Here is a 14,700-nt window from a genome sequence, read left to right on the forward strand (position 1 = left end):
TAAACAATTCATAGTATATAACCGAAACGCTTTTCCTGAACTCAAAATCTCAGTCCATAAAATGATTTTTGAGTTGGCGATTTCGATTTTATGTATCACATCAACATCACACACACAATAAAAAGGCCATCGTAGGATAGCGAGGGTTTTCCTCTTTTGTTACACCCCCACCCCACCCCCCTCTCTCTCTCTCTCTCTCTCTCTCTCTCTCTCTTCTCTTCCCCTTCCCTCTCTTTCTCTCTGAGACAGAGCGACGACGACGACGAAATCTAGGGTTAGGGCTTTATCTAATCTTATTTAGTGGTGTTTTTATTCATTTGAATCGATTGAGGGGGAGTATAGAAGGTTCCAATTTTCTGTGTGGAACAAGTGAAGGAGAGGAATCGGAAGATGACAGTGGATCAGGTCACTTCGAGCTCTCATGGCAACATTGACGACCAGATTTCACAGCTGATGCAGTGCAAGCCCTTGTCCGAGCCAGAGGTTCCTTTCTACCCCCTCGATTTCCCGTCATTTCTGCATCTCGCCTTGTTCTTGTGGTGGAATCAGAGATTCTCCCTAAATGTTCGGCTTTCGGTGCTTGGTTACGTTTTAAGCTGCTTGAATCGTGTTTTCTTTGACGGATCAGTGCTGATTTCCGAGGATTTTCGTGTTCAAGATTCGAAAAAATCATTCTTTTTTGTTCATTCTTGTTTCGTTTGGAAGTGATCTGGGATTTTAGCTCAATTAGGGTTTTCTACGCTGACCTCGGCCTGGAATTTTAGGAGATCACGTGAATCTTTTCCTAGATTTGCCTGTTTGTTTAATTCGATCCACCGAGTGGATCTTTGCGCCCGTGTTTGGTTTGGGGAAAGTAGTTATACAATATACCTATTTACTGCGAAGTTCATCATTGCGAAATTTGACGAAACTGGTATGGTTTATTTTGGCATTAAAGTTTGTTGGTAATGTGTTTTGGTTTATCGTGGTACCAAATGCTTATCTTTAGTAGATAAATGGTCTGCTGCCAATTTGATTTCAAGGCTTTTGCTTTGCAGTTTAAACAGTTTCTTCTTTTTGGGAGTGGTATTCCCTCTTCTCACTTTTAGCAAGTTGATTTAGGAATGTTGCAATCTTTATTATTTTTTTCGTGAATTGATTTACAACCTAGTTCACAGACCTTTTGCATTAGCAGAGAGATGTATCTGACTATCTGCTACCTTTTATTTTTTAAATTTGCTCAACATAGAATGTTCTTATGATATGCTTTTAATTTTAGACTGGTGAAGTCCTCTGAAGCATGAGCAGGGAAAGGTCTTATTTTTTTATCTGTAAAGTGTAGAAGTTATAACCAGTGTTTTAAAACTACAAGGTGCAATGGGCTTTTAATGCCTAAGGCTGTGTTTGGTTTCAATGCAAATAAAATTGCACTGATGCAAAACTATAGCAGTGCAAATTATTTGAGTGTAAATTTTGACCTATTTTTGTTTCAAATTTTAGCTTATTTTGTTTGATTGCAATACAAATGAATTAAATTAAGACACGAAGGAGAATAAAATAAAACCCAAAACAAAATTAAACGAGAATTTACATTTTTTTTTTTCATTTGCACTCCCATGCATTTGTACTAGTGCAAATAAAAATTGCATTGCAACCAAACACGGCCTAAGGCACAAGTTGTGAGGGTGAGGCATGCGCCTTTTTGAAGCAAGGTAAATATTTTTGAAATAAAAAATAAAAATGGTAATATGTAAAAAAAAAATGGATATGTCGTTAAACAGAATGGAGTGGCCAGTGGCAAAACAGGATCCGTGTGACCCCATATAGTTAGGATAAGGTTTAGATGATGATGATAATGATGCTGAATACGTAAAAAAAATGCAAACATGAATTTTAAAAGAAATTAAATGTTTTAAAGAGCCTATTGATTCATTTTAAAATACACAAGCATGATAAAACATATTCAAAGCGAACGTTGAAGTGAAAGCAAATATATGTGGATTGTATCAAAGTTCTTCAGGCACTTAACAATTCAAGCACATGAAACTTTCAATCTGTTTATTTATCTCCCACTTAAATTACATCAAGTGGCCAGTGTGATGTTAAACATCTTGCATTCCTAACCTCTAGAGATTGGCACATTGCCTTCATAAAGGCCCCCTTAGGCAAGTCCAAACAAGTCCATGCAAGGGTCTTGTGCAGTGCCCCAACCTAATTTTTTGTCCTGTATGTATAAAGAGGTTGTTATGTGATTTTAGTCACAGTTCATTCTATTTTAGGATCAGGGATTAGATATTAGGTGTATTGTCATTGTTTCTTTAGTGGGAATTTTCTATTTGAGATCCCTTTCGTTAGAACTAAGGCTTCAAGTATTTGAAAAGTTTTTTGTTTTTTGAGCTTGAGGGTGGCCACTGTGCACAAAATGCTGATGGTTGGAACTTTACCCAGTCTACCCTTCCCAACACCCTATATAGCTGCGAGCCTGGAACCAGCATTGGGTAAGTGGCCTTTTACTTCAAATGTTAACAGACTATTACTAGTTACAATTAAAAGTAAAAGGTAATTTAAATGTTGATAAACTGTCACAGAGGTTTAAGACACAAAAAAAAAAATCTACAAAAAAAAAAAAACAAAAAATGACCCTCTCCTGTGCACCTAAGCATTCCTTTCAAAACACTGGTTGCTACCTTGTTGGGAAAGACAAGGGATGCATAACACTTGAATGGTGGGGAAAATAGAGGAGCTGAACTCAATTGCAGATCATTTGGCTAAATCTGGAGTGGATAGAACTTTTTTTGTATAGTGCAAGCACTTTGCCCCCTTAAGTGGGGTATCTTTTAGTAGGTTTGTCTTGTTGTCTGTTTGTACATCCCCTCATTGTAGTACAGCACAGTAGATATATTATAATTTTCTGTAATTTTTTTTTAAAATATCTTAGAAACAAGATGTTTTAAAATAATGACTGAAACAGAATGTAGACAACGAGAATTTAATAATAGGAGTGCAAATCAGGGTACACTTAGATTTGAGACCATGAGTTTTTATTTTATTTTTTATAAGATACCTCTTGTACTACCTTGGATTAATAATCTTTAACAAGGGAGAGAGATTGAGGATGATGTTTATCATAGAATCAGAGAGGGATGGGCAAAATGGAGGGGTGTATATGGAGTCTTATGTAATAGGTGAATACCACATAGGCTGAAAGGAGAATTTTAGAAAACAGTTGAGATGGATGCAAGGTTAAAGTATTGATACGACATGCCCTGTATCAGGCGTATCATATCGTATCTTTAGGGGTCTGATACACCTGTTTACAGGTGTTTCTGGGAACCCCTTTTTTAATGATATATTGATTTTAAGTATTGATACACCTCTGCCAATACACAAGTGTATCGATACGTTGAACCTTGGATGGATGAATGTGAAAAGTAGAAAGGATAGGGCCAGAAATGAACTCATCTGAAGGAACCTAGGAGTAGCTCCAATAGGTCAAAAAATGAGGGGAAGTTACTAAGAAGCATGTGCATAGATCTGACTATCTACTGTTCAGTCATAAGAAATGATCTATTACAAGTTGAAGGAACCAGAAGAGCTAGGTACAGGTCAAAAAGGACATGGATTGAAGTCAATAAGGAATGACTTGAACGCTCATAATTTAACAATGTATATGACACTGAACAGAATGGAATTGTGAAATTGGGTTCAGACAATGTTTAGATGATGATGGCTAAACTTAGACACTATAGGTTTTTCTGGCAACTTTTTTCATCAGAAGTTGAACCATGTTGGCCAGATAAGAAATCTTGATAATCAGATGTTGGCTTATGATTGGTAGCACCTATATTTTAAATATCAAGCTCTAAGTCTGGTTGAACTTGAATTATATTTAAGGGATATTGCCAATTGGCCAGATAATGAATGCATTTATTTGTAGTTAGTAATCCTGTACATATTAATATGGAGAGGAAGAAATGATAAACATATAAATCTATTTTCTCGGTGCAGGTCAGGGCATTATGTGATAAGGCTAAGGAGATATTGATGGAAGAGAGTAACGTGCAGGTGTGACACTGTCTCTGTTATGCTGTTGTCATTTTCTTTTATGGTCATTTGACTCATTTCTGTTTATTGCTTATTGTTCTAATGGGATAATTGAAATATTTGTTTAAACTGGTATCTCCCTTGTTATCTGAGATTTTGTCACGTAACTTAAGTTTAAGAATATATTAGTTCAATACCTAGAATGTAGAGTCCATCTTATAAATTGTTAACATTTTCTTTTGTTCTGTTTTCTTTTGGTATTGCAGCCTGTGAAAAGCCCTGTGACTATATGTGGTGATATCCATGGTCAGTTTCACGATCTTGCAGAACTTTTTCGGATCGGAGGGAAGGTATTTAATCTAAAAAAAAAATTCTTATCCACTTTTTATAATTATTGATGGCTGTGTGAGTATTGTATGAGACCCAAAAAAGAGAATGAGGACCCACGAGAAAAAATTTTCTTATTCACTTTTTCTTATTATTTGACAAGACCCCCTTTCAACTAGTGGTATGCATCTTCATTCTTCTTAATATAAAAGATTTAAACATAAAGAAAAATGAGATCCCCCTTCCTCTTCTTCATCCTCCCCTCCTTGTTCCTCCTTATCCTCCTCTTTAGGATGCTTATGCCTCTCTCTGAACTACACCTCATGCCCATAGTTGTCAAGGCATCACCTAGGTGCCCTTGGCTGGGCACCTTGACCTTTAGCAACTAGGCTCCCTTCTAGGCGACAAAATGACAAGACGGGCGCCTTTTATAATATCATTTATATTGCTGTATCTTATACTTTGTTTTAATGTTTTACTATTGAAATTTAAAAGATTAAAGGGTTCTGAGGAGAGAAAAAGAAAGAAAGAAAGAGGAAACAAAGAATACAATTATAAAGAGCTTCTTTTTTCTATTCTCTCTCTAATTAAATAAAACAGAAACTCCATCCTTGTTTTTTCTGTTTTACTTTCCATCTTGAAATTTATCATATAAAGTTAATAACCTTCTTTAGTTGCTAATTGATTATTGATATGAAATTACTCTTTTAAATACTTATTATAGTAGTATTATTTTTGAATATAATGAAATTAATATATAAAAAAATTATCTTTTAGATGTGACAAATTGCCACATTTTTAGAGGAAATTTAATGTTCTTATAAAAGAGAATTGCTATTTTTTCTATTAATGTACATGCTGAATATTATATGAAACTAGGGAACTATCCAAAAGTTAGTTTTTTATATTATAAAATTTATATCATCTAGGTGGTGGGACACCTTGCATGACCATTCTGGATGTGAGTCATTGTCTCTGGATGTGAGTCATTCTTTTAAAACATTGTCTCTGGATGTGAGTCATTGTCTCTGCCTATAGTTAAAACATTGGTTATCAATATAGAATCTCCCTCTTTACGGTTATCTTAAAAATTGTCTCTGGATGTGAGTCATTCTTTTTATCTTTGAGAAGAATGACCATTCTGCAATTTTCTATGGTCAAAATCTAAATGATTCTCTTAAAAAACACAAATCCTTGCATTTGTGTGAAACTGTGAATCAATTTTTTTCCTTTTTCCCTTGCGCCTTCCTGGTAATTGTTGTTTCCCTCATAAACAATCTTTGATTAGAGAGGTGATCTAGTAACATTTCCTGGTGCACAAAATTATCCAGTAGGGTCTTGAGGATATAAATTTGATAGAGGTTCTAGGTGCAGGCAGTAGGTACTGTTGTGTATTTATCACTTCTTTTTTTCTTTCCTTATGGCATTATTCTTTATTGCTATTTTCATACTCAAGTCTTATAGTTTCTTTTTTTCTTGTTTGATAGTGTCCAGATACCAATTACTTGTTTATGGGAGATTACGTGGACCGTGGATATTATTCGGTTGAAACTGTAACGGTGAGCAGTAGTGATATCAACTTGTTTTGTTCAAAAAAAAAAAAAGAAAGAAAAAAAGTTGTTTATTCTTGCACTGTACTTATAAAGGGATGGATGGATTGCAGAAATGAATGAAAAAGTTGTTTATACCCTTTTTATTTTTTGATGGGTAAAGTTGTTTATACCTTTGGTTGTTGGTAATATGAACCCATGCATTACCAAAGCAAGGAATTGATTTTCTTTTTATGTTTACTGATTTTAATTAGCATAATACTATCAGATTATAGCAATGTTTGTTTAAGAATGGGAGTTTCTCTATGATCATTTCAATTCTAGGTGAAACCTTTATAAGAACTTTTTTCCTTGGCCCAGCTCCAAGATTTCTGTTACATTTGTTTATGTAGCAGCATGATTACCCCATTCTAGAATTTTATTGGTTCAGAAGTTGATAACAAGCTGACATCTTAGTTTCAAGTAAGGAGTTGCTATGAAATATGGTCTTGTGCTTGGATGTCTTTGTTCCATTTAGCAGAGCACCCCTATTGCATATAGATAGCACTTCTGTTGAATTAAGTTGGCCTGGGTTGGGAAGTGGAAATTGTCCATCCCAGTGTTTAGGAGCTGAATGCTCAACTCCCAACATGAAATAAGGCCAACTAAGGTGCTCATTCCTGGATATAGTTTATCTCTGATCAGGATGCATTCTGAGAACCAAACTCCTCCAACAACCCTCCTTTCCAGATTCAGGAATTCAAGAATTATACCACCAGATCAGTGTTTTTTTTTTTGTGTGTGTGAATATTTTGTTTCTCCATATGCATATAGCAGATTTTAATTTAAGATTTCTACTACCAGACCAAACATTTTGGGCTAGGTCAGGATTAATCTGATTAGACAAGAGTTGCATTCTAGAGGTGGATATTTAAAATAATTCTTTGCTGGAGACATCTCAATCTTAAGGTGCTCATGTGGTTCTATATGTTTTTGGTTGCTGGATATCGTGTTTCTTATAATCTTATAACTATTTTTATGATACTGACCAACTTATTTACTCAGCTCCTGGTGGCACTTAAGGTGCGCTACCCTCAACGGATTACAATTCTTCGGGGAAATCATGAAAGTCGTCAGGTACACATTTACAGTTGAATAATTTCTTTAAAATATCTCTTCTATTATATATTCCTGTGGTTATGGGTTATTGTTTAATTTAGGTAATATGTGACCTGAAGTTAGACACAAATGCTACTGCACACTGTATTAATCTATTTGGTCTAAAGATACAATTGCTACAATGCCATATTTCTTTAGTGGGTTTTGAACTAATTGCATTTGTTAGTAAATGATATATGCTGACTATTTTGTTTTTCATTTCTTTTGCAGATTACACAAGTGTATGGGTTTTATGATGAATGCCTACGAAAGTGAGTTCCTTACATTCCTCGTTTTGTTGGAGTTTCTGGTTAGATCAAGAGGTTGTACTACTTGTAGTTTAACAATCAAAATTCACAAAATTTTTATTTTATATTTCTTCTAGATGATTAGGTTTTCTGCACGGTCTGTCTATTTAACATTGTTATTGTAGAATGTTTTTGGGGAGTAAAAGCTTTTACATCTGAAACCTAAAACTTTGAAGGATTAAAAGACAAACTATTATTAACTTCTGTACTTAATTTTCCACTTAAATTTTGGATGTTTAAATGCCCTCTTCCTAGGAAATTAATCATGTTGGATCTACTTATCATTGGTCATAGGCTCAATTTGCCAACCAACAAGCATCCTAATCTTCTAAATTTTCTGGATGTGTCATGTGCCAACCTCTGGATTTCTAGTCTCTGCAGTCTCCAGACCTTGTTACTTCTGCACAGTAAATCACATGGGTATCAACATGATTGGCCTTTCGGAATAACAGAATTAAATTAATGCATATTACCACATTGAGAAAGTGAAAACTTCTGTAATAGCATTTTATGCTAGAATGGTTTGCATGTTTTTGTTCTGATAGCTTTTCTTTCAACAATCTTCTGTACCATGATTTAAGAGATCCCATTAGATAAGTTTCTTCATCATTTTTTTTTCAGTGTGCAAAATGCAGCAAAAAGACATAATGAAAGTTCCCTCTTTCCTATGTTAGAATTGAATGTACATCTGCACATAGTGAAGCCCTTTGTTCATTAGATAACATGAACAGTAGTAATTCTAGACATTTGTGAATCTAATGCTTGTAGGCATCAATTTTAGTTCATATATTCTATTGAATGCAGTTTTTGAAACGTCTAGGAGCTGTTGTGGCTCTTAGTCTGGGTGGATGAGCTGTTGCTTTTTAGTCTTTTCCTTGACCCTAATTTCTTGTTGTCTCTTGGAACTCTGCAATTACTTAATTGTTATTCTTCTTTTACAGGTATGGCAATGCTAATGTTTGGAAGATCTTCACGGACCTTTTTGACTATTTTCCGTTGACAGCCCTGGTCAGTCGAATTCTGTAATTCCCATATGGATATATCCTGTTTTCTAATTTGGCATGCCAAATGCTCTCTGCCATCTTTTTTTTTTCTTTTTTTTATGTATGCTCTCTGACACCTTTCTTTTTTTGATAATTAACAAAATGTGTTGTGCTGTAGAGAACCAGATCAAAGAGGTAGAATTAGAACAGAAAAAGTTAGGAAGAGTGGCTGAGTTGAGAATGCTAAAATTGATTGCTTATGAAAAAAAGAATGCTAAGATCGATTAGCAGAGACAATGGGAAAGGTAGAAGTAGAAATCAGTGTATGTATTAGGAATATGATTTAGAGTATCCCCAATAGATGACAAGATGAAAAAAGGTAGGCTGAGATGGTTTTGGCCATGTGAATAAAAAGGCCAATGACTTCTGTGAGGAGTGGCTGGGTGCAAGTAGAAGGCACTAAATGAACCTGATAGATTCAATGGTATTTATTTGACAGAAGACATGTATCTTGATAGATGCAATGGTATTTTAGGATGTGTAGCCAACCCCCATATACTTGGTATTAATGCTTTGTTGATAGTGTACCAATCAAATAATGTTTTGTTGGTACAGTGCAATGTCTCTATAGAATGCAATGGTAAGATAAGATTTGTTAGCCAACCTCAAATAGTTAGGATTGAGGCTTTGCTCAATTAAGGTAAAGAAGGATGGTTCCTATGCACTTGATGCACAAAATGCAATTAGGGTACCCAAAGAAAAGAATTTTGGGTGGTTTGCGAAATGTAATCATGTTGAGGATCCTATGTATGTGATGCTTAGAATTGCCAAAAGTTGGAATTTGGATTGGGTATGCATAAATGAATTTAAGAAAGACAAAAATTTGGTACTGGAGTTTCCATGAACATCTACAGAACATAAAATATCCAAAGAAAAGTAGAAAACAAGATTGAACAATCAATTAATATTTAATACTAGTAAACATGTACGTGCATTTGCATGTGACAGTATCTCCAAGACAAAACTATTTACAATTCATGGAAAGTTTTTGAACAGTTATAAGTGGACAGTTTTTGAACAGTTATAAGTGAGCAGTTTTTGGAGTGAGAGTAAAGGACATATATGCCCTTTTTTATGCCCGTTGTATGTTATTTAGATAAGGGGTAAAAATGCCTAATGAAAAGTCCAGAAAATGGGGTTATTCGCTCTTTTATTAGTAGTATAGATAAGTATGTTGTGAATCCCCATGTATGAGATACAGGTAGGATTTGGATGGAGTATTCCAAGATTTGAGCAAGGTTCAAAATTTCGATACGATCGTGTCATATTGGTGGCTTCATGATACGCCTTTTTAAAGGGGTTTTGGGAACCACTCTTTTTTAATAAAAAATATGGTTAAAAATATGCCCAAAAACCAAATTTTGCAAAAAAAATATAAAAGCGTGTTAATTTAAGTACCGATATGCCCCTGCCGATACACGGGCGTATCAAAATTTTCAACCTTGGATTTGAGTTCGGTTCGATAAATTTTTGAGTACAAATCAGATTATCAATATTTATTTATTCCTTTGTATTCCAGACTCTTAACCTACTTTTTACCACCTCTTTTCCACACTGAAGGTTGAATCAGAAATATTTTGCCTACATGGTGGGTTATCCCCATCCATTGAGACACTTGATAACATACGGAATTTTGACCGTGTTCAAGAAGTTCCCCATGAAGGGCCAATGTGTGATCTCCTATGGTCTGACCCAGATGATCGCTGTGGTTGGGGTATTTCTCCTCGTGGGGCTGGTTATACTTTTGGGCAGGTGATATAATACAATCATTTCAATTCATTATTTTTAACTTTTTTCAAAAAAATGTTCCATTTATTTTTCTCTTTTGCTCCCAGGAAGTTACAAGAATCTCTGAAGCTTTTGTTATCTTGAATTATATTACTATTCACAGGACATATCTGAGCAATTCAACCATACCAACAACTTAAAGTTGATTGCTAGAGCTCATCAATTAGTCATGGAAGGATACAACTGGGGACATGTAACTTCTATGCATCCCAACTTCCAGAGTTTTTTATTTTTGCGTTTTTAGTAGAAAGGAAGATATGTGAATTTGATATCTTGCTTGTAACAGGAACAAAAGGTGGTCACCATATTTAGTGCGCCTAACTATTGCTATCGTTGTGGGAACATGGCATCGATCTTGGAAGTGGATGACTGCAAAGGACACACATTCATTCAGGTCTCCTCCCTCCCCCCAATCTCTCTCTCTCTCTCTCTCTCTCTCTCTCACACACACACACACACACACATGGGTATAAATACAGATGAATTTAGCACACACACATAATGTAATGTAACAGCGAAGGGCAAGAAGTGAATTTTAAAATGCCTGAATTGTGCATGGTTGCAGTTTGAACCAGCTCCAAGGAGAGGAGAACCAGATGTTACTCGTAGAACGCCTGATTATTTCCTATAATGCAACTGCCTCTGGATTGTTGCCAACTCTCCAGCAGCCGAGTGTGTGCTTGCTGGTTGATGACGAGGTGGATGCAGATCCGTGTTGAGAGCTGTTTATCGGATTTAAGAATTATAATTTCAACCTGCTATGCTTTGTTGGTGGTGGTGGGGGGCCATAAGCATGTAAAATTGGGTGGTAAGGCGCCCTTTAATTTGGTTGTGTTCCAAAACTATGCTGAGTATCCTTGACACAAGGCAGGAGCTGGTGACGCTGAGGCAACATGTATCATTTCCCGCAAAACATGTGGTATTTTTTTTTTTTGTTTTTCTTTCATTTTTCCTCTTTTCTTTTTTTTCCTTTTATTATTATGGGGGTTTGTAGAGGGAAGAAGGGATTCTATTTTTACTGGGTGCTTTTATGTCTGTTTAGTATTAATTAATTGGACCTTATTGATTCGGATGGCTGTTTCTCCTTTTTCCTCCCTTATAGTTTTTTCTCAATGGTTTGGAGATGCTAAATGCTCGACTTTGTACTTCAAAGCTGCCTATTAGAGCTATTTATTTGCTTGCTTACTCCAAGGTTGGTATTGAAATGTTTACTCATTGGTGAACCAACTTTTGTCCATAATTTTAACTGAACTGTTAGAGAGCAATAAGATCAGTTTAGCCAAAATTGTTGACCTGTTTTTATTGCCATACTTGCTCGCTGATTCAATTAAATACGATCCTGATTCAATTCTCTATTTGATCTTTGGGCCTGTTTTTATTGCCATACTTGATCTGAGGGCCTGGTTGCTTAAGTCTTCCTGTTTTCAGTTCAATTCTCTATTTTATATGATCCTGATTCAATTAAATACGATGTGTACTATGCTTTGTCTATGGGGCACTCGGCTTACATTTGGAATATGCAATCTCTTGGATATCAAATGCTCAAATCAATCAAGCGTATCAAAAGCTGAAGAAAACTTAGGATTTGGATTTATTAAATATTATTAATTGAAAGACTAGGCAGAGAATAATTCTTCCACAATTTACGATAGGATCTACAATGGTTGATGTTGGCCTTTTGTAAATGGCGGATGATCATTCTCAACAATTCCTTTCTACCCATATTTCGGAAAGAGGCTAATGGCATTAGACACATTAGATGGCAAAGAAAGAGAACTTTGCACTTCACTGGAGTAAGGTTGTGTATGGTTCAAATTATTGGTACTATACTTCAAAAACACAAAAGTTAATGCTGCTCAGTTTGGAAAGAGTACAAATACAAATATGTAGAGTACTAAACCTTGTATTCTGTATTATTTTGTATGCATTTGCACTTTGCATATTTGTAACTGTACTCTTTCCAAACCGAGTCAAATAACAATTAAACTGCTTTTTTGTGAACCTTGAGGTGGTGCAAGTGGGATAATGTGCAAATTTGCACTTACATACTTGAGGTGGTGCAAATGGGATAATGTGCAAGTGGGATAGTTTTTTTTCCCAAAACTATGATACTTTGAACTTTGAGGTGGTGCAAATGGGACAATGTGCAAATTTCACATCATGTAGGAGTACAAATACAAGGTTTAGAAATATAATATACAAGGTTTTGCGCTGAACAAATTTGCATTGTACCCAAATTGAGCCAAAGGGATTCAAAATTAGACTATAAGTCTTAGGGCTAGCTGTAGCGTAGAGTTGGGATCAAGTCCCATTGCCACAATGGGTATGGGATGGGTTATCCTTGTCGTGTACTCTCATGAAGTCACGAAAGAAAAACTAAAAAGAAAAAAAAAATGCTAGCTGGTTACAAATTTTGTATGTGGTTCAGATTTGCACAGCAAACAAACAGTCTTATGATTTTAACTGGGGAACAAAACGATGTGTATTATACTTACGGAAGACGATTAAAGCAAGAGGAAGGGTGCTTATTTGCAAATTGGAAGGAGTGAAACCACTTTATACAAAAGAGAAGGCAGGACTTCAAATGACTTCAAATGAGATAAAAAAGAAAATTGCAACTTTTGCATTAAGTAGGATATCAAATCATACTCACAAACAAATGGATGCATTAAAAAGCAAATAGTACTTTATTCTAAAACTCCTAAACAATAGTAATTAGTGAAGTAGGGGCTGGATTGGAATTGTAACATTGTTATTTGCTACATTAAATATATTAAAAAAGATAATGGTTTCTTAATAAGAAACTTGCAATTATAAGTACTCTTGAAACTCATATAAAGACTTAAAAGAGATCATTATGTGCTCATTTTTTTAAATATATCTTCAGCAAAGTATCTCATATAAAAGAACACGATCATACAGTGATAGTTCTGAGTTCTACTTCATAGGTGTCCTTTATTTTTGTTTCACATCGAGAAGTCCTAGTTGACCCGGACGGTAAGATCGTTTGGCTCGGGAACCGTCCAAGCAACTGGTTCCGTTTTACCCCAAACCCAGTCCCTAGCCAAAAATTGTTGAATCAATCAATGACCCTTGACCCGGGTGGTTGAATCGCCAACCCGCAGACCTATTCAACGGTTTTTGGCCATTTTTTATTTTTAATTATTTTTTTATTTTTTAATTTTTGTTGTTAGAACGAGCTATCTGTTCTAACCGAACGGTCATGGAAAGGGTGGATATTGCAAGGGATAATCTTGAAAGATAAATCCATAGCGAGCTTAAACACAGAAAAAAATTGGTGGTAAATCCACCAAACTGGAAAACCAAGGAAAAAATTAGAAAATCGAATCCAAAGTTCCACTTTGAGACGGGGCTAAACATATATGCAATTAAAGAAAGAGAAAGCAGATCGTCTTGTAAGAAAAAAAAAAAAAAACATTGCATAACAAAATAAAAAAAAAAACAAAAGGGAAGAAATAAAATGATGGTAAACCCTAGATCGTTTTGGAGGATTCTTGAAAAAGAAGACCAAACACAAAAAAAAAAGAAAAAAATGAACATACCACACACGCTCAAATAAAGCCCACACTAGAAGAAACCTTTGAATAATGAAAATCCAAAAGCATAAAAAACCATAGTTTCCAAACCGCTATTGACCTGAACGGACATTTTAGCCCGGGAACTGTCTAGGCAACTGGTTCTGTTTAACCCCAATCTCGGTCCCTGGCAAAAAACTATTGAATCAATCAATGACCCATTGACCCGAGCAATCGAATTGTCGACCTGTTGACTCATTCAATGGTTTTTGGCCACTTTTTTTTTTTTTTAATTTTTGTTATTGGAACAGGCCATCCATTGAAATCGAATAGTCGAACCTTCGACCCGAAAATGGGTGGCTAGAACGGTTCCGTTTTCGGGTCATATGAGTCACACGCTCGAATGACATAACACGTATGATACTACTTAATGGACCTCACACACTTTTTTGCCTGTAATTTTTGTTGTCGAAACCGGCCATCCGTTCGAACTAGACGGTCGAACCGTCAACCTAAAAACTGGTAGCTAGAACGATTCCATAATTTTTGCCTGTAATTTTTGTTGTCAAAATGGGTCGTCTGTTCAAACCGAACAGTCTAACCGTCAACCTAAAAACTGGTGGTAGATAAGATATATAAGATTCCTTATGTTTGTTTCTTGTAATTTGAGAATTTTCAATGAAAAATCTATATATAAGATTCCAAATTATCGGCCAGACTAGTTTATCCACTTCAATGTCCAAACCTAACCATGAGGGTAGTATTAAGTTGTTAGATCTAATAGTTTTCTTAATCAAAATTGAAGATCACAATTCGATGTTGCACCATTAAACGTCCTCCTTTACAACCTGTGTTTGCATTAAGAAACCTCTATTATTTTTTCTTGTTTTTTGTTTAACTTGAGATATTACACAACCTTCTTTAGCATCTTCAATGGATATTTGGTTAGAGGTGTAAATCGGGACATGCCGCCCGTGGCCCAGCATGG

General features: G+C 35.4%; 1 protein-coding gene across 1 annotated transcript; it reads left to right on the forward strand.

The window, feature by feature from the left end:
* The first annotated feature begins 250 nt into the window (after nt 1-250).
* LOC104587505 (serine/threonine-protein phosphatase PP2A-2 catalytic subunit) lies at nt 251-11,248 on the forward strand. Its single transcript, XM_088897018.1, has 11 exons — nt 251-483; nt 3,988-4,044; nt 4,290-4,373; nt 5,838-5,909; nt 6,945-7,016; nt 7,269-7,309; nt 8,287-8,353; nt 9,949-10,140; nt 10,280-10,369; nt 10,463-10,570; nt 10,742-11,248. Exons 1-11 carry the CDS (start codon nt 391-393, stop codon nt 10,805-10,807), a joined length of 942 nt encoding a protein of 313 aa, XP_088753144.1. The 5' UTR covers nt 251-390; the 3' UTR covers nt 10,808-11,248.
* The last annotated feature ends 3,452 nt before the right edge of the window (nt 11,249-14,700 follow it).

The sequence above is a fragment of the Nelumbo nucifera genome, chromosome 2 (genome assembly GCF_055504915.1).
Source record: "Nelumbo nucifera cultivar China Antique chromosome 2, China Antique-T2T, whole genome shotgun sequence".
NCBI lineage: Eukaryota > Viridiplantae > Streptophyta > Magnoliopsida > Proteales > Nelumbonaceae > Nelumbo > Nelumbo nucifera.

Excerpts from the sequence above, each read along its gene's own strand:
- LOC104587505 (XM_088897018.1), top strand. The coding sequence starts at position 391 with ATGACAGTGGATCAGGTCACTTCGAGCTCTCATGGCAACATTGACGAC. Across the intron at positions 5,910-6,944 it reads ATTCGGTTGAAACTGTAACG|CTCCTGGTGGCACTTAAGGT; the intron begins GTGAGCAGTAGT and ends TTATTTACTCAG. Across the intron at positions 10,370-10,462 it reads AAGGATACAACTGGGGACAT|GAACAAAAGGTGGTCACCAT; the intron begins GTAACTTCTATG and ends TGCTTGTAACAG.